The sequence below is a fragment of the Prunus mume genome, linkage group LG7 (genome assembly GCF_029339155.1).
Source record: "Prunus mume cultivar Tortuosa linkage group LG7, ASM2933915v1, whole genome shotgun sequence".
Taxonomy (NCBI): domain Eukaryota; kingdom Viridiplantae; phylum Streptophyta; class Magnoliopsida; order Rosales; family Rosaceae; genus Prunus; species Prunus mume.
This window is the reverse complement of record NC_142704.1, coordinates 6,032,726-6,059,264: the sequence shown is the minus strand read 5'-3', so window position 1 is coordinate 6,059,264 and position 26,539 is coordinate 6,032,726. Positions and strand designations below refer to the sequence as shown.

The 26,539-nt window shown below is 36.4% G+C and overlaps 1 protein-coding gene across 1 annotated transcript; it reads right to left on the bottom strand.

Moving 5' to 3' along the window:
• Positions 1 to 2,025: 2,025 nt before the first annotated feature.
• GSL8 (glucan synthase-like 8) lies at positions 2,026 to 26,539 on the bottom strand. Its single transcript, XM_008241179.2, has 51 exons — positions 26,184 to 26,539; positions 25,646 to 25,743; positions 25,299 to 25,462; positions 25,088 to 25,199; positions 24,743 to 24,850; positions 24,338 to 24,463; positions 24,092 to 24,181; positions 23,190 to 23,287; positions 22,995 to 23,112; positions 22,424 to 22,552; positions 21,529 to 21,605; positions 21,379 to 21,457; positions 20,659 to 20,751; positions 20,473 to 20,575; positions 20,229 to 20,352; positions 19,946 to 20,132; positions 19,786 to 19,838; positions 18,982 to 19,042; positions 18,541 to 18,622; positions 17,671 to 17,720; positions 17,306 to 17,392; positions 16,943 to 17,025; positions 16,455 to 16,482; positions 15,756 to 15,850; positions 15,548 to 15,629; positions 15,294 to 15,454; positions 15,050 to 15,170; positions 14,435 to 14,532; positions 14,241 to 14,331; positions 13,965 to 14,125; positions 13,753 to 13,862; positions 11,973 to 12,107; positions 11,762 to 11,830; positions 11,498 to 11,669; positions 8,104 to 8,221; positions 7,572 to 7,691; positions 7,172 to 7,287; positions 6,973 to 7,056; positions 6,724 to 6,836; positions 6,040 to 6,092; positions 5,781 to 5,957; positions 5,636 to 5,683; positions 4,720 to 4,878; positions 4,343 to 4,456; positions 4,144 to 4,232; positions 3,846 to 4,004; positions 3,593 to 3,695; positions 3,047 to 3,166; positions 2,884 to 2,934; positions 2,600 to 2,782; positions 2,026 to 2,488 (listed from the first exon to the last, which is right to left on the bottom strand). The coding sequence occupies exons 1-51, from the start codon at positions 26,389 to 26,391 to the stop codon at positions 2,252 to 2,254; spliced, it is 5,697 nt and encodes a 1,898-aa protein (XP_008239401.1). The 5' UTR covers positions 26,392 to 26,539; the 3' UTR covers positions 2,026 to 2,251.

Genomic DNA, 26,539 nt, shown 5'->3' with positions numbered 1-26,539 from the left:
TTACCTTGCTGACTTAGTATTTAAATAACTTAAGAAAAGAATCATGAACAAACACATTGTACTGTCACAATTATGATGGAGACAGGGAAGGGAATATACATAATTCTTATATATTCTTACCCAATTTAATACCTTTGATCTGGAGGAATTTAACATGAAAGATCGGTATCAATTCGATCAATTAGGGCAAAAAAATTGCACCAGAGAAACTAAAAAACAAAGAAGATGATGAAGGAAGATCCTCCATGGAAGACCAATGTTAAGAGTCCCTTTAACTATATTGCATACGTATCCAAGCATGCATGACACATTGGAATGCTAGGAATTACGGAAAGTGATTGCCTTTAGGACAATTACAATAGAAAACCTTGAATTAATTCTTAAAACCTGAAATGCTAGCCCTTTAACATAACCTAAAAAATCATTCTTTCACCTTTATGACAAAAGAAATTGCCCAAACTTCTAAGTAAGAAATTTCACGATGAAATTAGCACGATGCATGCATGCATGCCTTGCCTATAGATACATAAATTTAAAATAAAACAAAACGAGGGGAAGAAGAAAAAAAATTAAGAAGATGTTACCGAAGCCATGATGGAGGGAAGGCGGGAGCTGCCGAGTGGATGGTTTGGAGGAGGAAGTTTTACAAGAAAAGGAAAAAATATTATAAAGGAGAGAGAGGGGATGTTGTAGAGTCAAGAGACTCTAGAGAGAGAAACAAGGAGCGATTTGTTAGGCCATTTTAGGAGATAAGCCTTTTTGTTAATCTTGTTGATTGTTATCCTTTCTCTTCTCCCTCGTTAATGTTTGCATGTTTTGTTGCCTACGTAGCAAATATGTTGAGGTACACACATGCACGCACCGTTTCTGTCTTCTAGATCCATGCGTCATGGCACCTTGCTGTGCTGAACTGTAAATTATATAAAATATCGAATATATTAAAGATTACACCAGTTGACTGACGTGGCAACCGCTTATTAATTTTCATTAGTGAAACTCAAAAATCGTGAAAATTCATTCTTGAAACCTCAAAATTGTAAAAATTCATTCATAAAACTGCAAAATGAAAAAATTCATTCGCAAAAACCCTGAAGTGCGAAAATCCACTTGAAACACTAGAATGCAAATATATCAAGGAACTCCAAATTATAAGAATTCATTTACAAAACTCCAAAATGCGAAAATGCATTCGAGAAACACAACAAACAAAAATTTATTCACGGAAGCTATAATTTCCAAAACTCATTCGCAAAGCCCCGTTTGCGAAAATTTATAGGGGATTCAGAATGCAAGAATAGCATTTTTTGGGCTTTGTGAATAGAGTTTCATGTCTCACTATTTCACATTTTCGCATTTTTGAATTTCATGAATGAATTATCATCTTTTGAAATTTCACGGATGAAAATTTCACCTTGAGTTTTGTTAATGAAATTTCGCTTTAATGGGTTATTTTTCGACTTTTTGAGTTCCACTAAACAACCATGCGGTACAATGAAAGCTAAGCATATTGACGATCCCCAAATTACAAAGCGCATTTGAAAGACTGGAAAATTCATTCACAAAACCTCAAAATTCACAATATCAGGTTGCAGCTTTACAACACTCCATAGCTGAGAGAATGCTTAGCAGATTAGATGGAAGGCAAGTCCCGTAACGACTGCAAATAGACGAGGATGCCTATGGTTCAACCAGTCCAAGTACGACCAGAAAAATTAGTTTTTCGCTCTTACAACCATGAAATCATTGCAAACAGTAGAAAACATAGTTCTCAACAAATAAACATTTCTTCCACCATTTCTCAAGAAAATGTGATTGGCGAATCATTGTAATTATTTCAATGTTTGATCCAATTTGTGATTTAGGGATTATGACAACTTTTGTAATGCACTAGTAAATCGACGTCGTTTGAACTAGAAATGCTCTGTTGGGATTTCGAATGATAAAATGGCACAACTATGGCATCGTAAGAACTATCATGTCAGTTACAAAAAATGGGGCGGTAATTCAATGAGCAGAAACACAAAGTTCCCAAATGACCTCCTTCCACTCCAACCACCGTCAAAGAATTCACTAAAATAATTCTCAGCCACAGCTACAATTTTTTACAAATCATCTATTTACAGAGACAATCATCTTCTACCTTTGCCGTACATGAACAAAAAGTACAATATCATACAAGCCGTATCAGTCGAAAATATACAATCTCTGGAAAGTTGCAGTGGCCAAAAATTTCAAGGGAGGGGTGTACCAATCAGACCTCAACGTTAGCTTTGTTTCCAGCAAGAATGAGCGAGATTTCCAACCCACGGCTAAAGGCTTGGTTAAACAGAAGCCGAGACTGGAAGGTGGAGATGAATGGGAACCATGACAAGAATGCTATTGGAGCGAAAATGAGCATACCCATACCAGCATCGTACATTCTGGCAAACTCCCTTACTGAGTCCCATAAGCCCAGACTTCTGACGATCTTCTTCCAAGTGATGGCTAGCTGTTTAGGCACAACCAATTCCGATTAAAAGAAAGATGGGAAATCACAGTACAAATTGAATAACACAAGTTTAAAATGTAATATGAATGCAAGCCTAAAAGATTAACTTACGCATATTATGGCCCATCCAGTAGGAACAATTGCAAGGAAGCTTGCGAATAGGTCCGGTATTGAAAGTCCAGTAAATACAACAAGAAGAGCAATAACTGCAACAAGTCCCAAGGATGCCACACCCTGTATAAATCTCATCACTAGCTGGAAGTTGGCTGACTTTTTAGGACTGAAGGTGAAAACCTGCAATGTAAAATAGATTTAGCCATAAAGGGTACGAGTTTCACTAACATCAAGCACGCTCAAGGGCATGGGGCAAAAGGGCTAGCTTTCTTGATACAAACCTTGAAAATCATGACAATAGCTACCAATACAACCCAAGAGAAGCCGTAAATCTGGATTCCAAAATGAGAAAGAACTGTCAAGATAAGGAACAAAGAATGCCAACAATCAAAAGCATATGTCCCATCTAAAATCACAAAAAGGTTCAAGTGATATGAAGTGTACCGCAAGTGATGTGCCCTTTCCAGTTATATGGAGTTTGTACACAATGCCATATTGAAACAAGAAGAACCTCAAGCTCAAAATTGTTTCCAATATACGACCTCTCAATGTTTGAATATGCATCTGCATGAGCAGAAAAACAACTTGACACATACAACAAACAAAACAAAAAGTAAAAAGAAAAAACACTTTTTAACACAATAAAACACAATGGGGGAAGAAGTTTGGCTCCACCAGTTGGCATTCAGAACAAAAAGATAAAAACTTTGTTTGCAAAACTGTGAACATGAAGATCACCTTGAACATACAACACAGCTCTACATAACAACAGAATTACCCACAATCCTAAACAAAACTTGATTAAAGAACAACTAACATGCAGCAGCCTCCAGTCTTAAAGAAGAGCACAAATAAATCCTTCAATAAAACCTATTCAGATGCTCGCATCATGAAAACTTATGTAAACTGAGAAATTTGTTATAAAGAAAAAATAACGAAAGAACAGAAAGAACAAAAACAATTTTGTTGAAGTACAGTTGAGTTACAAACCTGCTCTTCATCCCACCAAGATTCCCAGCTATTCTCTCCCTTAACTCCTACTCCACCTCTGTAAAGAAGCCAACTGGTCCAATCATCAAAATCCTCCACCGTCCTGTTTCATTAACAAGACAACAGCTCAGTTGTTTCAAAAGAAAGTGAACAGCTTCACATAGATGAACCATACAAATTGAAAGATAACCCAAACTAAAATGTCACAGAAAAAGTAGATACAAAGATTCCACAAAAAGTGGATATTACATACTTTTGCCACTCAAAACCAGAGGGATTAAAGATATAGGGAGCAAACAACCAGGAGATGACTAGGAACCAACTACTGAGAGTTAGCAAAACGAAAGAAACAGCACCACCATCTGTGTACCCATATGCAATGTAAACTATGAGAAGCAGAGCCACTTCAAACCTGCAAATATTAAGTCATGAGAACTAACAACAACCAAAAAAAGGGTTTAAGAGCTTCAGGAATATAAGAGCAACCCCCCATCCAAAAAATAAAAGAAGGAAAAGAATTTATTTATTCATCATTAGAAAATGTCACTCACGCTTTGACAAAATGACTTCTAGAGTAGAGCCTATAATTCTCAGCAAACTTTATGTGACGAACAACAAAGCCTCTACCAGTAGCTCGGTACTGTTGGGGAAATGAAAAATGCAAATATAACCAATTAATTCCATAAAATAACACAAGCAAGAAAACAAAAACAGAGCTTCTAACAAAGGAGAAGTAAACCAAATACATACCTTTGCACCTCCATGGAGGATGGTGCGCCCAAAATAATGAGTTCTAGTTCCTAACGAGAACGTGAAGAACACAGAACATAACTGAAGCTGCATTGTGATAAAACTAAAAACCGCCTGCAACACATAAAAGGATTTTAATTACAAAAGCTATTAGGATTTTAAATGCTATACATTTCCATAATTATGTATACAAATCCAGAGCCCTAGAAGCCTAAGCCTAGAAGTAATTACTTCATCTTGTGGTTTCTAGTTACGATCCTGGTAAACTAAAAGCTATAGCTAACAATGCCAAGAGTATGCAGCCCCATTGTATGATAGAATCAGAGATAGGGACGTTAAACATGAGCATGACATTGATGAGAATTAAATAGACTAACCTTCAGCAATCCCAGTTCAAGTATAAAGCCCATTACCATTGGCACTGCAGTAAAAATTCCAATTTGGACCAAGAACTGTGCATTCAAAACAGCATCCAATGCTGTGTTACCCGACAATTTTGCTTGCTTTGCAATTGCACGATCAAGTCCAGAGAAAGCCTATAAGATTTCACAAAAAGGCATCATATATAATGCATTGACATAAAGTGAACTTGTTCACCACCTAACTGTTTTTTAAGTAGACAGAAAGTAACAGAGTTACTAATAAAACCCACATATGGTAATTTCCTAGCTTATAAAAAAAGAAATACGAAGCAAAAGAGTAATATTAAGATACTTGTAAGTTGTGGCCAGTGACAATATTGATCTCATGTCAGTTTTTACAACAGAAATTTTTTCAAACAGTGGCTGAACTTGGATGGAGCGCCAAAATTGGTGGCATTACCAAACCCAAATCTTCAAGTATTCAGGCAAGTCACAAGAAATAGGGAAAAAAAAATGTTGGCAAAACTTATCTTTCCCAAAAAAAAAATTAGGAGTTTTCAAAATTTTAAATTTGCATGCAATATAACTGCACAAATTTCAGGCCGAAAATGAACAGTCAAATTTTCTGTTTTCCTAATATTTCCAGCCTCTAAAAAGTACACAGTAATTTATAGTAAGAAATACAAGTAGTTTTTTTTCTGACAAGAGTAATCAAAAAGTTCATGCATCAACTATTTATACTTTTTAAGACAAAAGTAATAAAAAAGTTCATGCATTTCTGTAACATCTCTGGGGTCTCTAGAACTCATTCATTTGAAAGATATTTTAGCTAGTCATGCAAGGTGGTTCCTACATAGCAGTGAGTATCTAAACTTGCCTAGCTATTTGATAAAATTATCTCTCCTCCAATATGGTTTAAGTTAACACTTACCAGATAAACCCTTCCATATAGGAATATGTATACTACGAGGACAGTCATCTGCATTATGAACCAACTGTTATCGAAAAATTCCAGAAACACAAATCTGAAGAGCAAATAAAAATATACAAATATGCAGGAGTCAGAAACAAAATACCATTGTACACACGTAGAAACCAATGGTTGTGTAAAAGTAAGAGAACATTCTAAAAAAATCAAAGAGTTGTCCAAGCCTGTACACATCCCTACTAAGGACTTGCTCCCCATTTCCACCTGCCACTTTCCCTTCAAATAATGCAATCTGGTTTAACCCAACATCCCTTCCTTTTCCAACCTGCACAACGAGGCAGGCTATCAAATGACCATAAAGATATGTTTCACTTAAATAGAGAAAAACATTCGCGTAAGTATAGAACCTGAATGTATTCGTGGTGTGTAATGTTACCCTGCCTCAGGGTGGAGTTGAACCCTGCAGAATTTGTTTCCATCAAGTTGATAAGCTAGACCAAAAGACACTATAACGAAGCATACTAACCCAAAATGTATTACATTAAACCCAAAAAAAAAAAAAATTATATATATCAAAGTAGGAGTCATCATTTGGACCACTTTCTGTAGTGAACGCTCAAAAACAATAAGGTTAGGTAAAGAGAAAAAATCCCCAACAATAGCTGCAGATTGACATGAACCACTTTCTCAGATAATGCATCCACCAGCATTCAAAAATTAACTAATCATGAAATAAGTTCCATATAAAATTGCTGACATTCTTTACACTTTACAGTATAAATATAGTTACAAATGATACTAAACTTAGAAAATTGACAAACAAGGAAAACTCCTTCTACCGCCTATGCAGAGAAAATAACACCCTAGGCAATTGCTCAAAATTCCAGAACACAATTTTCTTTTATTTACTTTTTCTGAATAACATGTTCTAATAAAGAAAGACGGATATACCCATTTAAAAACAATTTTAATGGGGTTAACAAATTCTGATTTATCAGTAACCAAGAGGCATTAGTGTAACCACTTTTCAAAACAAATCAGTTATTAGTTGCGGATATAAGAAACAAATCATCAGCATCTTATATGCTTACCTGCAAAAATATCTTCACTAATATTAATAACACGTGAAGCTTTACTAATACCACCTCGGGTAGTGTGGAAAATTCGATCAAACACATCCGGGTGTCCATAGTGCATGCGAACTCTGCATATTAAGGAAAGCAAACTCAAACTTAAGCCCACGCCAAGAAATAGTAATTAAACAGAAAACAAACCAAACCCATTTTGTAACCACAAATTCAAAAGGTTCTTAAAATGCAACCAAGTTATAAAATACTCACTTTAGAGGATAAGCTAAAACTCGTTGGGCTAAAGTCACAAAGCTAGTCTCTTGGTTGGACATGAACCATGCTAAAGATGAAACACTGCATGGATTCATTCAACACACATGTAAGCAATTCTCAGAGCAACCACTTATGCTGGCCATCATAAAAGAAACCACATAAATAAAAACTGGAAGAAAAAAAACGCTGGCCAAACCTTCCTGTAAAGACATGCTCTCTCACACCAAGAATAGTTGGAGGTCGAAGGCCATGATTTTTGTGAAATTCCTCCAGGAGATTTCTCATTTTCATTGCCTCCTCCAGGTAATTGTCCTAAAGAACAAAATAAGAGCATATATAAATCATTTGTTATATCATCCTCAATTGTGGTAAAATTGCAAATCTCATATGTAGAAGTAGTCTTGTGTGTCAAAATGCAGATGATAACAAAAGAGAAATGGAGCGTGTATGGTGCATAAATTCTATATACAAAAGGAACCAACAGTCCACTAATTTAAACACCAAAAAGAGAGGAAAAGAGAGTTTGAAAAAGAAGCAGCAAAATACTCCGGTACAAACAAGACACAAAACAACTAGAAAGTTTAATATTTGGTCACCTGGTTCATGTCAATAGTCTGAACAGCTTCTCCACGAGTGAAGACTATGGCATGATTTTGATTTTCAGGCTTCCCTTCACCTAGCTTCGGATCACCAGGAAGTTTAATGGAGTATATTTCCTATGAATCGATATTAGACAAGAACACATAAGCACGGCACCAGATTAATACGTGCAATTAAAAGATGAATTAGCAGCAGGCTGAAAAACCATCCAGTCCAGGAGAACTATCAGCTGACATAGAGAAAACCACATCTCGAACCTTCTCCATAGCAGGTAATCGGGCAAGGAATAAATTGCATGCAATTAATGCAATGAATTATGTTGAGCACTAGTCCCAAATTGGTTGGACTATGCACCTAGCCATTTATAACACTAGAGCCTCAATCAAAGTTTTTGGCTTGGCGCTTCAATATGTCATTAGAGTCATCTAGGATGACTAAAAGGTACAGTCTCATGCAAAAGCAAAATAATTCTAGACTAGATGAAACTCTGCATGGAAGAAAAGGTGCATAAACAGAACTTCACATTACCTGATCCTTTCCATGTATATCGGCTTTGACAAGCTTTGAATAAAATTCTTTTGTGGTTTTTCCTTCAATTGCACCACTCTCCTCAACATGTATATACGCAACCCGAAGGGCCTCATTTCTAGTAACCAAACATGAATTCAAAGTATTATCATGTAGATAAAAATAGAAAATAACAAAACCCACACCACCATCCAGTTTCATAAAATTAACGTTTCAGGGGAACTACTCCTGACAGGAACAGCTCATTTTTTATTTTTATCCTTTGGCATCTAAGTTTATCTTATTGTCAGCATGAGACCTGGCACCTAAATGAGTTGAAGAAAATTCATGCAGAAGTGTGATATATGATTGGAGCATCCTTAGCCACGAACAACTAGGAGGTATCATCAACTCTGTAATTTAAACACATGCACCTAAGGACCAATACTTTGGAATCACACTCAAGTGTTCATCTAGGAGAGGCCACTTTCAACATGACTTGAACCCAACACAAAGGTTATCTACATGCCACAGACCTAACTACCATTGTGGATACTACTAGTCTGCTCTGCATTTTAAGATATGAAAGGGCCTTATCTTAAACCTAACATTACAATAAAAGAAATTATGAATCAAATTCTTCATAAACCTAGACAAAGGGAAGATTTACAGTTTTTGGTAGGCGACATAGTTTACAAGGAGGAAGTGAAGTGGAGACAGAAAGGTAAAGCTAAGTGGGCTAGGGATGGTGACGGTAATACCATATATTTTCATATGATGGCCACGGGTTATAGGAAAAGAAATTTCATTGATCGGTTAGAAGTGGAGGGTGTAAGTATTATTGAGAATGAGGAGGGCATTGAGTCGGAGACAATCAATTTTTTCAAGAGGCTTTATAGTAGTAATGAGGAAGTGGGTTGGGGTGTGGAGGGATTAAATTGGTGCCCTATTAGCACGGTGCAGGCAGCTTGGATCGAGAGGCCGTTTGAAGAGGAGGAGGTTCGTACCGTCGTTTTTTATTGTGGAAAGGACAAGTCGCCAGGAGCTGATGGTTTCACCTTATTTTTCTTTCAATCTTGCTGGGACATTGTGAAATGTGATCTTATGAAGGTAATGGAAAATTTCTATGATACTGGGATCATCAATGCTGTTACAAACGAAACCTTAATTTGTCTTATCCCCAAAAAGAAAGACTGTTAAGCTTAGGGATTATAGGCCTATTAGTTTGGTGACTAGCTTACACAAAGTGGTGTCCAAAGTCTTGGCATCGAGACTGAGGGAGGTTTTGGGCGAGACTATTTCCCTATCCCAGGGAGCTTTTGTGAAAAATAAGCAGATTTTGAATGTTGTTTTAGTTGCTAATGTGGTTGTTGAGGATGCCAAGAAGTCAATCTTTAAAATTGATTTCAAACATGTAGAATGGAGATTTGTGCATGATGTTTTGGAAAGAAAGGGTTTCGGAGCTGGATCAGGGGCTGTTTAGAGTCTGTCAACATTTCTATCATGATTAACGGAAGGCCCAGGGGCAAATTCACGGTGACCAGAGGGGTGAGACAAGGGGATCCGTTATCCCCTTTTCTGTTCACTTTGGTTATCGATGTTCTAAATAGGCTTACGGAGAAGGCCCAAGAGAACAATTTGATTCATGGTCTTATTACTGGACGAGATAGAGTGGAGGTTTCTCATGTCCAATTTGCTGATGACACTATATTCTTACTCAGAGAAGCGGAGGAGTACTGGTTTAATCTTTTTGTAATCCTTGGAAGGATATTTCTTCTGGTTACCATTCCTTTTTACAGTGTTGTAGGTTTTAGGTGGGAAGTGAGGATAGGGTGAGATTTTGGGAGCACAATCGGGCGAGGGAGGGGGTTTTGAAGGATATTTTTCCCAGATTATTTGAGCTGTCTAAGAAGCACTTTTTATGCATTTACTCGTTTCGTGGACATTCAAGTGTTCCCTTATAATTGGGACTTCGGCTTTAAGAGGAATCTAAATGAGATGGAGTTAGCTGAGGTGATCAAGTTGCTGGACATTCTTGACGGAATTAGATTGTCACCTTCCAGATTGGACAGGAGATGGTGGGAGCTCGAGGGATCAGGTTCTTTCTCGTGCAGATCTTTTTGTTCTTTTCTTCTCTACAATGGGATGGCGGAGGCCTTTCCTCCTTATTCTATAATATGGAAGGCCAAATCTTCTCCTAAGGTTAAAAGTTCTCATTTGGTTGGTCGCCCTTGGGAAAGTAAACACATCTGCTCTTGTCCAAAGACGAAGACCGTACATGTACTTGTCTCCACACTGGTGTGTTCTATGCAAAATGAGTGAGGAAAGCGTGGATCACCTTTTTTTCAGTGCCCCTTTTCGTTAAGTCTTTGGTGGACCTTGTTAAGGGAGGTTAAGACTATTTGGGTTATTCCAAAAGGTTGCTATGATCTTCTTTGTTCCCATTTTGTCATTTGGGGCAGGGGGAAGCATGCTTCAACCTTACGGGGTTGCTTGGTGCAGTCTGTATTTTGGAACATTTGGATGGGGCGTAACATGAGGATTTTTTATGTGTATGAGGGAGTGGGTGTTGGTGAATTATGGGATAGAGTTAAATTCTGGGCAGAACCATGGGCTTCTGTCACTTCAGATTTCAAAGACTATTCTTACTCCACTATATTGAGGGATATGGCTGCTGTGATGTTAAGTGTTTGTTTTGCGACTTGGTTTCTTTGGGTCTTTCTGGTGTAGCAGTCTTTGTGTAGTTTGGCTGGTGTCTTTGTTTTTTTAGTCTGTTTTTCTGTTGTTGTTCGTTTGGCTTGTGGATTTCATATCCACCTGTGCGTTCCTCTTCTTTTCCTTTCAATAAATTTTGTTTCTATTAGGGAAAAAAAACAAAAGACGAAGCAGTGCAGGACGCATAGGACCTAAATTCATTAGTTTCCTAGATTCTCTAGCTTTCCAAATTCTAGTAGGATTTCTACTTTTCCAGATTTCCAGATTTCTAGTTTTAAGTTTCCTATTTTATTTGGGTTAGGATTTCTGTTTAAGCAAGGGATTTTTATCCTATTATGTCTAGGTTTTAGTTTGCTATAAATACCCCCATGTAGTTCTTTAACATTCAGATTTGGATATTGAGTAAACCTTCTCTTAACACTGTGATTTCTGTCCTTCCTTCTCGGTTCTCTGATTTCGGTCCTTTCTTTCGTCCCTTCGATCTATATTTTCGTCTCCTCGACCTCTGATATTCTTCTTGTTCTACTGTTCTGCCCTTTCTTTCGTCTTTTCGATCTATATTTTCGTCCCCTCAATCTCTTATATTCTTCTCTGTTTTATTGTTTAAGTGTTTAATCTAAAACCTACGGGCTGCACTACATCACAAAGGGGTCAACATAACTCAAAACTTGAGAAATTCGTTACGTTTAAAAAATCATACCTCTGCAACAAAAGGGATATATCAGCAGCCTCTGGTGCCTTTCTCTGCTTTTGTTGCCCATAAATTTGGCATGATACCACGTAAGTAAACTTCAAATCTACTTGTGCTCGGGATTCACGTGACAACTCAAAGCCTTGACTTGTGAAGGCAACATTTTGAGGATGATCATCCACTGTCAGTGATGGAAGAAATGTTAAAATGATATTCGTAGCTGAAGTGCTCCCGCAAATAGAAACTTGAGAGCAAAGTTCTCAAAGGAAATACCTCCCAATGACCTTCCTTCCAGATAACTCTGTAGCATTAAAGCCTTTCTATAATACATCATACCACGCACTGTAATTTCAAAAACATCAAATCATCAGATACAAGCCACATCACAAACCGACCTAACTGTCATAGGATGACATATAAATGGACTACATGGCATGCAAAGTTTTCAAACAAATGCCGGTGAAGAGAGCAAGTGAAAACTGACCGGTCCTGGCTAAAGTCTGCCCACGATAAGATACCCAAAAGCGAAGCTCCAAAGAATCACTTGAGTTTTGCTGCAGCTCAGCATCCCCAGTAGACTCACCCCGACCAATCCGTTCCAAAAAGTTGTCCCACTCATCTAATAAGAAAGAAAAATCCTTAGCCATTTACCATTAAATAAATAGAGAGAAGTCAACAAAAAGAAAATCAATGAGATATAAACTACAGCCAGTCAATAGTTTGCAGTGCAGAAATTTTTCACTAGGATTGGATTCCCAAGACAGGTCAAGGATCCGTCCCAAAGAAGCAAGGATAAGTTAAAACAAACAGTTAATCTTGTTCAGGGTTTAATTCATTAAGACCTTCAAGTTAAGTGACCAATTTCATGTGCATCTTGAGGTGGATAATAATTAAGCCACCCAAGATCAAATGCCCTTGTAGAAGAAGCTTGATTCAAGATCAAATCTGTCTAGTTTTAACTTAGGAAAGCACAAAAAATCCTAAAATTTGGCTGGCTCCTATCAGCTCAAATACATATTAAGATTTTACAGAGACTGATCAGTGGCCCACACTAATTGGTCCAACACCAACGCTGTCCCCATCTAGGATTTATCACAAAAGGCCTCAATGTTATTAGTAGTGGAACCAACTTATCTATTGTATTTTGTCAAAGTTTCTGATCTGGTATTTTTACATTCTTCAACACACCCACTCACGTGAGACCACCAAATAGTGGTCCAGACATGCAGCCGATACCACCTCAGTCATTGATCTTTTTTTAGGGTAGTTCGGGATTAGGTAATTGAGCCCAGTCAATCATTCAAGCACTCCATGAAAATACCACATACTGGGTAAATACCAGTGCTTTAAAAGGAGCGCGGATTCCGCGTCGAGGCAGAGCAACTTACCTTTCATGGATATTTGAGGCACGTTGGAGGTGTGAAGTGTATGGGAGGCGCGCTCTGCTGCGTCTACCTTTTTTTTATAATTAAAACCTAGGGCCCAAAACAAACGACATCGTTGTGGACCCTGTGTTAATGTTTTTTTTAAACATCACACTCGACCTCGCCCACACCAGATGCTCGACCTCACCCCCTTCTCTCACTGCAGCACTCAACTTCTCCCCCTTCCCCCTCTTCTAAAATCCTTTAAATCCACCCTAAACCTCTAAATTTCATATAAGCCAGGTAGTTTTTCACCATTTTCAGCCTATTCAAGTGGTTATTTCATTATTTTTTACAACAACACAGCAAGGATTCGGCACCTAGGGTTTAGGCACTTAGGACTTTATTATATATATATATATATATATATATATAATAGATATATATATATTAATTATATTATTCATAAGCGTGAAAAGATAACGCCTCAGTAAAATGCCTCGCTTTACCCTCAACGTTTTAAAGCATTGGTGAAGACCCAGTAATTCGGGCACAGTCAATCAGTAGATTATCTGCCTGTGTGGGTTTTTATCACAAAATGTATTTTTTCTTAGTAGTGGAACTATGCACTTGTATATTGTATTTTATTTTGTCAAGTTCCCAATGCTGTATTTTTACATTCTCCAATAGTACAGTCCTACCAGACTAAGCCACACATGTAAACTTACTATATATAATGGATTATCTGCATTTGCATTTAACTCGGTCACATGGCATAAAGGCATCATTTGAATTATGAAATTACCATATTCCTAAGTTGTTCAGCTTACATCAGACAAAGGAGAGACAATGAATTTGATTATGTGAACATATTAATATAAATCCAAGATAACAAAGTACCTGGAAAAATTTTTTGAAGATAGAAAAGAATTGATATTCCATCCTCATTTTCAACCCGCAATTCAGAGGAACTATAAAGTACAGTCTCACTGTAGTATGGGGTGAAGACACTGTTCGCAAGCAAACCACCAGATGTTTAATAGAAAATAAAAAATAAATGATGATATAACAGTTAATGAAATTTCAGCTCATCTGAAGAAAATCACGTCTACCTGAAAGGCACCATTTCACTAACTGGCTTTGCTGAAGGCATGTCCATAAATAACGAATTTGTAAAAAACTCTAATCTTCTTCTTGCTTCAAGATTCTTTGGAATATTTGCTGCAGAATCCTTTACAGTAAGAAGAAGGTGTAACCGCTTCACCAGCTCTTTCTGTGGCAACAATTAAAACGTATATAATATTAAAAAAGCCAGCCCTGAAAATTTCAAACATTATACAGCATGATCTGGTTCTTTTCCTTTTTTGTTTAGATTCAAAGATGCTTACAGTTTCTGGATCATTGGCCCACTTTATCCTAGAAAACAAGCGCCCTTCATTTCTTGCTTTTGCTAAAAGGCTCCATGTATCAAGCTGCTCCCTGAAGCATTCGGAAGGAAGAGGGTAAAAACAAAAATATTAAAAAAAAAACACAACAAAGCATGAAATACGACATAAAACTTAAAGCGTAATAAATAACATACCTCAAATCAGATGACAAAAGGTCATGAGTAACAACCTCATACAGATCAAATACAGCTTTAGCAGCACCTTTTGCAAGCACATCAGTTTCATTGCGTATCTGGCATAAACAATCCATTTGAAATACAAGAAATCAGAAAAACATATGCGGAGGACAAAAATGCCATGATATTTGATAATAAACCTAAAAAATTCAACAAACTGCGTATGACATTTATTTTTTATTTTTTTTAATAGAAACTTTTGTATTAATAATCAAGAGGATAAGTTATCCTCGATCAACAACAAAGAGAAAATCTGCTCAATTATAGGCAGCGTATGACATTTATTTAAAAGACCAGTTCAAAAGCAGTTACATGCATTCGAAAATAAACACCATAAAATAGTGCATCAATTTCCATATAATCAATGTGCTGCAGTAATTGTTTCTGTAGCAAGGTGGAAGACAAAAAAATCAAAGAAACCAAAAAAAAAAGGAGAACCAGAGTGGACTGTACTTAAAACAATCATATACAAGGAATAACCAACCAATCTACCACAACAAGCAGCTGAAAGAAGAGCTCCAAACCATACAAAATTTTGACACCTTGATTGATGCAAATGGTCAAAGAATATACCAGCAGCCCAGTTAAAGCTGTAAATCTTTTTAACACCAGCGGAAGATTCTTAAGGATTAAAGTTATAACGAGAGAACCCTCCATAATACTGTTGTTGATCTCACGGTAGATCCTTTCAACCCTACCAAAGAGAAGGTTGGACAGACAACACAGCAATTAGACAATCATGAAATATAACATTCTGACTTTTGCAGAAAGAAGAGTTAACACACTAAATATTACAAAGAACAAAGATAAATAATACCAAAGTCTCCCTTCACCATCAACCAGAGAATACAATATTTTTTCGATACTGTAATAGCATTCTTGAACAGCATAAGCCATGTACTCATCCCTACATATTCTATTCCAAAGATCTGCCTGTGTATCTTTGCAGTCCAAAGCCAAATCAATTGCCAGCAAGATCTGTAAAATAAAAAATAAAAAAAGAGGATTTTGAATATACTACTAAGAGCTGCTGGCTATATATATTTTCCAGATAAAACCAAACGGTCATACCTTACTACTCAGAAGAAACAAAGGCCATTGAACTAATCTTAGACTTCCTGTGTTGCTAGGAATACAAAGCAAATCCATCTCCCTGGAAAGACAAAAATCATTAGCACCCGAGGCATACCAGCCATGGAACAAAAACAAACTGGAGTAACATAAGAATATGCTTTAGATTTTTCTTCACATTGGGAAGTGCCAAGCCCCAGCAGATTACCTATTACTAATAAAATCCTCCTCTCGCAAACTTTTTATTATCTCGTTCCAAAATGGAGAAAAAATGGCTGCATAAGTCTTTGAATCTTGAGAATCCTGAATGAAACAAGTCATACCTCAGCGCTAGGAATTTTATAGTAGGCGGAACAAGGAAGAAAAACCAAAAGGTGTAGCAGTAACAAGAATAGAGAAGATTGCAGAGCCAAAAGATGGACATGCAAAATAACCCAAAAACAAAAATCATGAGTGGCTATTGAATTTTAAGTTATAAGCATTTGTTGGAAGTCACCAATAAAATTCACTAAAAACGGATCTTTAAGAGGGTGAAAGCTAAATAGTTTCATGTTAGAGACATCCTATAATCTGAGAGATGCAGCTTGCATATAAACCAATATGAGCGAAACCTAAGTAAAAACCAACATGAACTCCAGACTATGAACAATTCGACAGAGTGAGCAGTTTACACGAACAGAACATTTTAATGCTTGTCCCACTGTCTTTGAACAAATTAAGACTTATAGTTAAGCCTAAAAACCAATATGAACTCCAGACTTTCTAATTACTTCCAAAGAGCGGAAATTGCAGCATCCTCATTGTAATAACATGGAATATGAATGGCCTATTAATTAACTGAAGATTTTGTGATGCCCACCTCAAAAACTTCAGCAATAAGGGAAAGAAATCAGCTTAATAAACTCACCTGAGATGACTGACTGTTAAATGGCAACCTGAAAACGTGAATTCAGATGCAAGTTATTAAAACAAATGATAAAAGAAAATATATATTATTTGGATTACAAGCCATTTGAAATCGACAGCAATTAAGAATGATTAAGATGTAGTATCAAGCATCAAAGCGCAAGTACGTAGTTTGGGTACAAGCCACAATTTCAAATCACTTCAGAGTACAAGAGAATAACATTAAGCATCATTTTAGTGTAATGAGGAGGTCAGCATTTTCATTATTATTTTTTGTTACATTGGGAGGACCCTGGGTGCCAAGCAAGGGGGAAGGGGGAGGGCGACAACCACTGTGGTAAGCCCGCATTGGTGTCAGCATTTTCATTTACTACATGAGTTTCCCAGCCCTGTAGCGGATATCTTTAAAATTCCAAGGTAGACCTCGGACCATAAATTGCATAAGTACAAAAATAAAAAATAAAACAATAAAAGCAAACAAATAAACACCTTTTATTTTGTGAGACAAGTTTTCGGACAAAAGCTTCGGGAAAACTCTCAAAACGTTTATGCACCATTTCAATTGAGCGTATCTGCCATAAACAAACAACAGATAGTTAACACTAAGAATTGTGATAAATTGGGAATATGTATTAAAACAAAACAAAAATAGCATGATTAGACAGATGTAGGGAGAACAGAAAATATAACAGACAGACACATACACACAGAGTGAGCAATTGAATGAGATGAGAGAATGGAGTTTCTTATCCCACAAACTTTTAATAGTTTCCTGTAATCACCATACAACGAGCAGGAACTACCCATATGTGGACGAGAAAGAATTCACAACTATTTAGAGTAGATTAATACCTCGCCTAGCCGCGACCTTGCACCCATTACACCACCAATTATGGCTGACAAGAGAGTGTACCATATGTGAATATCCATGAGATAGATCTGGACCATTGAAAAAGAATATTAGAAATGAGAATATGAAGGGTATGCCATATGCACATCCTAAGACACATTTCGATTCAGATAGTAACAAGGGAGAAAGCCCTTAATCTGAGAAAGACAAGAAAGTAAGCATCACACTTGAAGCACAATTTACAACATTCCTAAGGCCAGTTTCAACAAAATCCATCATTCCAGTCTAACATAATACATCTTTCGTGAAGTAGAGCTGAATCCTCTAATTTTGAAGAAGTCTGAAGCTAAAGAAAGAAGATACTCACAGCCACAACAGGAGCCCATAGGCTAGCTACAGTCAATGCATTATGGTTATCTGCCAAAACACAGGTATACATCAATAAAATGTGGCAACATTCTATTTCAAGCACTATCAATCAACCAAAGAAACATTAATAGCAGAAGAATTTTAAATTTTGTAGAAAAAATAAGCACATGGAAGGCTTTATACAAAGAGATCAAGGTTACGCTTTACCTTCCATCTAAGCACAAATAAACTCAAATTTTCCGCTTTAAAAATTAGTTTCTACTGAAAATCAACATGATATTTTTTAATATAAGAGACATCTTATCACTACAACATACCATGATAAAATAAAACCTCAAAAATATAATCGGATAACTTTGAACAGAATGACGAGAGCAAAAGACAACTAGTACCAAGAAATCCACCTGAAGAGCACGTTACTTCTAGTTGCCGGCTTTACCATTTTTAAATTTATAGGAATACGCCTAAAGTGCAGTCTCTTGAAATACCAAGAGTTTCAAGCCATAGCACCTTCCATAAATGGATTTTTGGTGACCACTAGTGAAGATGCAGTGCAATGTGGGTGGTGTGCAAAAATAGGAAAAGTGAGAAAGGTGGCTTAACATAATCTTAATGTGAATCAGACGATATATACAAGTGATCCTGAAGGTAAAGGTAATTTTCCACAACACACCATCCCCAATTAATGATAGACCAATTATTGCAGTGCCCTAAATTTATGGGGCCTAAAGACAAGAATATCAGACTTCTTGTTCCTTTCAACCAGAAAACATGAAAGACACCTTGGATTGACTGCCGATGTCAAGCATCCCAGTATTATTAACCATAAACAAGATCACACAGAGTAAATGAACGTTGAGAAACTCACTCTTTGAGACCAAATCATGCCACGCGTATTCCAAAGATGGAAGGTTCACGATTATTCTTGTGGGTTCAACAAGAGGCTTAATCTGCAGTATACATGAAAAGGATTACAATAAGTCCATCATATTCAGATTACACCCTCAAGCAAAAGGTTATACTACATGAAATTCAAACTCGCCTCAATCAAGAAGAATTACACCTGAAAAGGAATATCTTTAGAGTGTTTGGACCAATATGCCCAAAGAAAAACTAAAAATTTACTTCTACCCAACCACCATTTCCCCCTCCTACCCATAAAAATCTCTTGCTCCAATCCAACAAACATATATCTCATATAAAATTAAACTCTCAACTAATCTACTATGAGCAAAAGCTAGACTTGTTGATCAATTGAAAACTATATTCATTGATAATTGAAACTCAAGATGAGTAAGGGTAGCCTTGCCTGGAGAAAGTAGGTGAAAGTGAACTTGCAGACGAAGATTACCAACCAAAAGAGCACAAACCTGCGAAGTTAGGATTTTTTTAAATATAATGAAAAAAAGGATATTAGGAACTTTTACATATATGTAGATCTCTGAGATAGAAGCGCATATCATAAAATCTTCTGGGATAACACTTAAAAACAAATAGGCAATCAACCATCATATATGTCAAAACAAGAGGCGACATGCATACACGTCAATGCACGAACTGATGTGCATATATAGGCAAACATGAAAATCATATTTAACCAAGCTGTCAAAATCCACAGGCTGGAGTACTGAGAAATCTTCATCACTAAGATCTGTAAACAAGCAAAAAGCTATCTAAACTCCTAACATAATCTGGACACCTGAACCATGCTAAGTCCAATCCGATAATAAATATTCAATTATACAAGTTTCCTTTAACAGAAACAATACCTAGAAAGAGTATAGTCTAATTCTAATATGAAAGACAGTCGGCATCCAAGAAAAAAGAAAATAACAAGGCAAGAACAAACTATTAAAATAAACTCTACTAAGCCCTTATCTTAAAGAATTGGTGTTTGCTGAATAACCCCCTTTTTCCCAAACTACAAGGAACACTCAAGAACTCAAATCACTGGAGACTTTATCCTTAAATAATTAAAGTCAGCTCAACTCAACTACATCAGATTCTTAATAGCAGGAGCACATTGTCAATCATGAAACAAAAGAACTGAGCTCAAAACACCAACAGTCTTAAACAAATAGCCAGCAATACAAAGTTCCAGATTCCCACAAACCTGCAATAATCACTCATCTTTTCATAAAGGCCACGTCCAACAAAGTAACGCTCCTGGAATATGTAAAATTAAGAAAGCATATAATACATGAATCACCATCTTGGCCATAGCCATATAAAATTATTTGGTCCCATTTAAAACCGAACAAAATAGGACTTGCCTGATAAATCCACTTAAAAAATTGGAAGAAGGATTGATCAGACATCTCAGAAAGTGAATGACATGCCGGAAACTTGAGTAATAGTGCAAGGACAATGCGCAAAGCTGCATAAATGCCCAATACAAGAACATATATCCGAAAGTAGAATGAATCTGAGTTTTTGTCATTTCTTTCTTGCAGAACTTTCCTGCAAATATTTAAATTGCAATAGAAATTTATAATATAACAAACAGTTCTTCATTTAAAAATATAGTTCGGGTAAAGTTATAAGATAAACACTCACACATAAATGTATGTCACACCGACAGAGGTCAAGCCAAACCAGAAAAATCTAATTGCAAGTCTAGAGATAGCCATGCCTCTGGCTGTGGTGTAAGCTCCAAACATGAGCAACACATCCAAAAAACCTACACAGGCAGCGCATCACCCAATAAACAAACCAGAACAAATGCAAAAGTGGAATGAGTTTTTGAGTTTTAGTTGCAAGAAAAGGTCTGAAGTCTATTTGGAATATGCAAAAAACTTACTCTCCATGAAGTTCATGATAGCAAAGGTTGGCCCGATGCTAAGAACAATTTTAAAAGTTTCCAAATTGATATGTCCACCATGAAAGGCTATAATTGTCAAAGCCTTCAGCAAAGAAGACGCAAATGATGTTAAAATTGAACACTTGTAATCCAAACTAACCAGTAACCATATGTGGAAACACAAACCTGGAACATCAAAGCTAAAAAGATCCACAGGCGATGGAAACTTCGATACAAGTGAAAAAAGGTTCGATGCTCGACGAAAGTGCTTTTTCCGGTCTGCCACTCCAAAGCAATAATCAAAAAGAGGAGGAAAAAAATGGTTTAAGATGTTTTTCCAATTACATAATACAACTTCTATGACCAAAAACAGAAAATCACTACCCACATCAACTTTGTACAAACAGAAAATTGTTATTATCACCCTAATTGTTACTTAGCTACCATATGTAATTGATCAAAATCTAATGCATCCAGCCAAACTGAAATACACATGATTATCACCAAAGAGGTCGACATGTCAATAACTTTATTTGAAATTTGAGCCACCACTTACAGAAACACTATCCAATAATTTCAACATGCTTAATCAAGTCTGTGACACTTCAAAATAAATTCTTAACATTTAAAGAAGGGCGAAAGCATAGCCGAGAGTAAAACAATAGAGAGAACATACAGCTACACAATTTCAAATGTTATTAGCAGGTTAGAAAAAACCGAATGTAGAAACATCTATATGAGATTAGCAGGTTAAACATGAACCCCTTCAAAGTTTCAAATACCTCTTACTCTTTGAGACTTTTTTTAAAAGAAAATATGAAGTCAAGTTTAAGTTTCAAGCCTTGAGAAGGGTCGAGTAAACAAAACATGCATCAATTTGGCGACAAATTATCAATATAAACTAACCCTTTTCCCTTTTTTAGGCTTCAACAAAAATCGTGAATCCTTCCGCATAGGCCAGCTCAACTCAAAACAAGCAGGTGACCTACAAATTGCAAAAGAAGCGTCACATGACAAATATCATTACTCCATTAAAATAAAAGACAAAAAACATACCAAAAGTATTCATTAAAGTCATCATAATTCCGCCATGAGGAATGTGCAGCTTTCCCATTATTGTTTCTTGCAGCTTCCTGCGTTCAAAAATAAAACAACGCAAAAGTTATTGGCAAGACCAATTTGAGTATATATGAAGGACAGTATATAACTCAAGAACCCTTTGGGAAAGAAAAAAATAACAGAAGAAACTACCATATTAGTAATGCAACCACCTTATCCCTTCTCCATAACAAAAAAGAAATGTGATACCAAAACCCCCATAAGATCACAACATCATAGAGAATAAACAGCTTAATCCATGCATTCAACATCTCAGATTATAGGTACCACACAGACTCCATGATGCCTAAAAATTATCACCAACACAATGAGGATAATTGAAGATCAAGGACTTCAAGAAGGACCCTAATGTAAAGTAACACTTATGAAGGCATTCTAGAATAATCTGATGCAACTTTCTCCTAAGGAGAATACACTGATCTACAGCATCTTAATATAAATAAATACAAAAAACTCTAGCATGCTATTGGCAGTGGCACACCATTGAAAGTAGTGTGATCTTTATTCAAAATATCAAAAGAAAAAAAAAACACATACACGCACACACCTAAACAATTGAAGATCATTGACATGCCATCCAATAGAGTTGGCAAATCTTGGTATATCTAGTTTATTTTGTTGAAAACAGGCTTTAGTGCTTTAATATTTTAGAAGTATAACATGCTGCACAATTTGACATTAATGAAACTCTTGAGGATTCAAAATACTACAGCCTTGTAGTTTTCCATTACCCTGATTGAAAAAACAGCAAATCAAATTCTAATATCAACAAAAAGACACCGAAAGATGCATTGAATATACAACACAGAGTTTGAAATACAGATCCACTAACCGCTGCCAATGTTTCATATATAGGATGAATGATTTGCTCAAGGAAGGATACAGATCCAGACTCCGTTCTGCAGCTGGCAGCAGGATTAGCTTCTCCATGATCCAATATTGCATCCAACTCTTTGGCCATCTGCAGGACCGTAAGATGATGTCATCTATCATGAGTAATAATTTTTATTTTTAAAGAATAAAGCAAGTTATGCTTTTTTTACGTCTTCTTGCACCATCAAACAGATACAAACAATTTACAATAAAGGACAATGGCATCATATATATTTCACTTGAACTTGCATATTATTCAGAGAAAAGCCAAAAAGCTTAAAATTCAATTTTTTTTTAAATAGCAGGCAGATTCAAAGAACTATGATGTAGTCGGATGAAGTTGATGTTCCCAAAAATCAATCTGTTAATACAGTACAGCATAACAGAAAATTACAACAAGAAGATATTTAAAAAATAAGAAAAACAAAACAATTTTTAAAAATAAATAAACAAATATGTAAAGCGTCTTTAAATGAAATGAGCGCATTAAACTGCAAATTGAATTTAACCAAAAATGTTTTTAGACTTACATGGTGAAATATGTAGCAAATACATTCAGGAAGAAAGCGGACATTTGCAGCTTCACCCCATATCAGAAAGTACAAGGAAACCAGAAAAAGTTTCCTGTCTTGATCAATTGCTTCTAAACTGTGGAAAAGTATACATGCAATTAGCAGTATACAAAAGAATTAAGTAATATGAAAACATTAGAGAGTTGAAATTACCTATTCCATGCAAGTCGTATCCGCAGGTATCTGCACCATTTTATATAATTATCTAGAACTTTCAGAAATACCTCATTGACTGCTTTTTCATCTATTTTCTGAGCACACCAAAACATAAATATATCAGTAACCTTCACATCTTTTCTTTCGGTCAAAGCAGTAAGCTTCACATCTAGAAGACTATTTCCATGCCCATAGGCCCCATACAGCATCAAACCGTTCATGCCAATAAATTATAAGCAACTAAACTATCATACCTCTAAAGGAAAATTGAATCTCAAAATCACATACATCTTATGAGAGCAACGTGAGCATTAGCAATACAAGTAAAAAAGGTAGCTCAAAATGCACAAGACCCCGGCAGTGCAAGAGTCTAGAGAGGGTCAGATGAATATAGTCTTCCCCTATTTGCAGAAAGCCTGTTTCCTACTTCAAACCTGAGCTCTCCAGGTTGCAATGTAGAAGCCATACCATTGCACCAAAACTTACCAGGCAGGCTAGTGTACAAGGCCCCTAACATTCAGTGGTCTGGGTAGGATTAGGTGTACACAGTCTTACCCCAACTTACAAAGATATTGTTTCCATTAACCAACATAAGTTTTCCATGTAAATATCCTTTTCACATATGCTTGATATTAGATGTTCGAATTTCTTCAAACTACAACTTAAGTTTATAAATACTCCAGAAACTGAACAATGCCTCAAACTTATGTTTTGGAATTATTTGCTTCACAATAATAGAAGAAGCTAGTAAGGCCTTAAATGGGGAAAACCATTCACTCAAAATTTAGATTTAAGTAAATGGGAAAGTAATAGGTGTAACAAATAATGACATGTTCGTTCAAATGAATACAAGAAGGATAATCAGTAGCCCATGTTATAAGAATGACATGTTCACTCACTGGATTAGCATCAACAGGTACACCAAGCTGAGATTGTGTATTTGCAACTGTAAGAACAACGTTCTCTCTCTGATTCCTTACGTTGTCTTTCTGTAAAATTAACCAGAACAGTTATCAAAAGGGATAGAAAGATGCATAAGAATAGCAAGTGGAATTGAAAATATATGCATAGCATAGTGCTATATTTACCACACCACAAAACTGCAGATATAATTAAGCTTATGGAAAATGTTAAGAAACACAAACCTGAAAACCAAACACACATTCCAACAGATCAAACATGTCAGCATCTCGTTGTCCAGATATCTCAAAAGCAGCAGGAAGTCTGGGGAATTGCTCAGTATATCTAATTGCAGATATTGCACCTCTCACCTGATGAGATTAGATACAAGTTCAAAAATGTTAGTCAGAAGTAAGTTTAATGATTCAACAATACAATGCCTACAAAATAGCTGCATCACAGAGAATAAGACAAGTTTCACAACACAAAAGGCACTTGTTAATTGTTGTTTGCTATTTATGAAAACCAACATTAATCTTTTTTGGATCATACATAACCAAAGATAGATCAAATGCAAAGTGAATGTAACAGAACTCTTAAAGGAGATGAAGAACATGAGGCATGACATATATAATTCAAGTCAAACTTACTTCCGGGAAAACTCCAATGGCATTGGTCAATGATGGTGCTTCAAGAGGCACAATATTGTAGGCCAAATCCCCAGACAATGTTGCATCGGTGTTTTTAATTCTTCGCAACTGGAAACCCACAGATCAATGAACACAGTCAATTGTCATCATAAAATGAAGCTAAAACAATATTGCCGAAAATAGTTGGGAAGGTGAACTGATATAAGTCAATATAAGATCAATTTTAGTATACTATATAAGGTCAAACTTTGCCAAGTGCAAAGGATTTTAGAGACAAACAGGCTTTCAATAGTAAACCATTTATTGAACATCACATCCAAAAGTAGGAGGTAAAAGGAATAACACCTCCTCCGTAATAAGTCTCCCAACTCCATTAGGATCTGCATCTTTGCTAAGTGCCTCCATCACTTCAACTATAGCCCTCAAGGTGGCAAATGTCTTTTTCATTTCTAAATAACTGAGCTCCAATATGAAACAACAAAACAGTTAACAAATAAAATCATAACAACAAAAGAGGAGGGGAAAGGTCTATTAAAGCAAAACATGATGGCCATACTCGCCAAGGCCAGCACTAAAAGTTCCAGATTCACGCCATCTTTGTTCCTGTCTCTGGATATCATCTACTTTATGTCGTCGTTTGTACCGCTGGTAAAAGTCCCAAAGGTGCTCAATATCATGATTACGATCTATTTGACCCCCATCTCTTTTTGCAAGTTTTGCCTGAAACAAAAAGCCAAATACTCATAACTTAGTATATATTACTTATAAGAGAGGAACAAAAATACACTATGCACAACCTATCTTATAATCAAAATAATGTCACTGCATCAATAAACATGACACTAATAGCATAAATAGGCTCATGCAAAAATTACCAATCACTAATTAGAGCTTAAGTGATACCTTGATTACAGACATCAACCCAGTCTTAAACTGAAGAACACCTCTACCATCACTTTTCGGATCCAGATTTTGCGCCATACCATACGCCTGCTCACACACTAAAACCCGAATAATATAAATGTTGTCAATACATAAATAATCCAACAAGCATATAAGTATTCTAAACAAAACACATACTCCAGCAAATACACCACCAAACCAAACATTCCAGCAATTAAACAAAACATCAAAAATTGGTTGAACAGTACTGAAATAGTTTTCTGAAACAGCAAATGCTACTGAATTAGCAGCATAGTATAATTCCCGACTTTTCTATGTCTTTACAATAATTCTCAAGCTCAATTAGCTAAACTTAGCTCAAGAGCTTAAAGTTTATATTAACACATCAACCCTTAATGCATGTTTAAAATTTGAACTAAATTGTAACCGAATATTTTATGCAAGGCAGAAATAGCAACAATTAGAATGGCACCACCAACAATTGAGCACTGAAAAAAATCAACATTAATTTTAAGATATTCGAAATGAAAAGGCTTACAAATCCTGGAGACGTTGGGGTCCTCAGCTTGAATCGCATCGGCAGCTTGTAAGATCGCATCGATGTTCGTGGTCTTTCCCAGCGATGGTGGGACAGCGCCGGCAATTCCACTAGGAACCCTCTCGTGGCCTTGGCCGGAACTTCTGAGCTGCTCCCTCTTTAGTGTGGCCCGCACCAGCCGCTCCCAATTGTCGAAAACCCTGGCCATGTCTACGAGCCCGGCCCGGACGAATTGGAGCTCTAGATTTGAATGGTCTGACTGGGTAAGACTGAGTCGTATAGGTGACCGTTCTGAAATGGAATTAGGGGGTTTGGATCTGATAGAGGTTTAACGAGGAAACGCGAAGAACGGAAAG

Coding starts and splice junctions, on each gene's coding strand:
- GSL8 (XM_008241179.2), bottom strand. CDS start 26,391: ATGGCCAGGGTTTTCGACAATTGGGAGCGGCTGGTGCGGGCCACACTA. Junction 23,288..24,091: donor TACCTGTTGATGCTAATCCA/GTGAGTGAACAT, acceptor TGGTGTGCTCAG/AAAATAGATGAAAAAGCAGT. Junction 17,393..17,670: donor TATGGGCTCCTGTTGTGGCT/GTGAGTATCTTC, acceptor TCAATGGTCCAG/ATCTATCTCATGGATATTCA.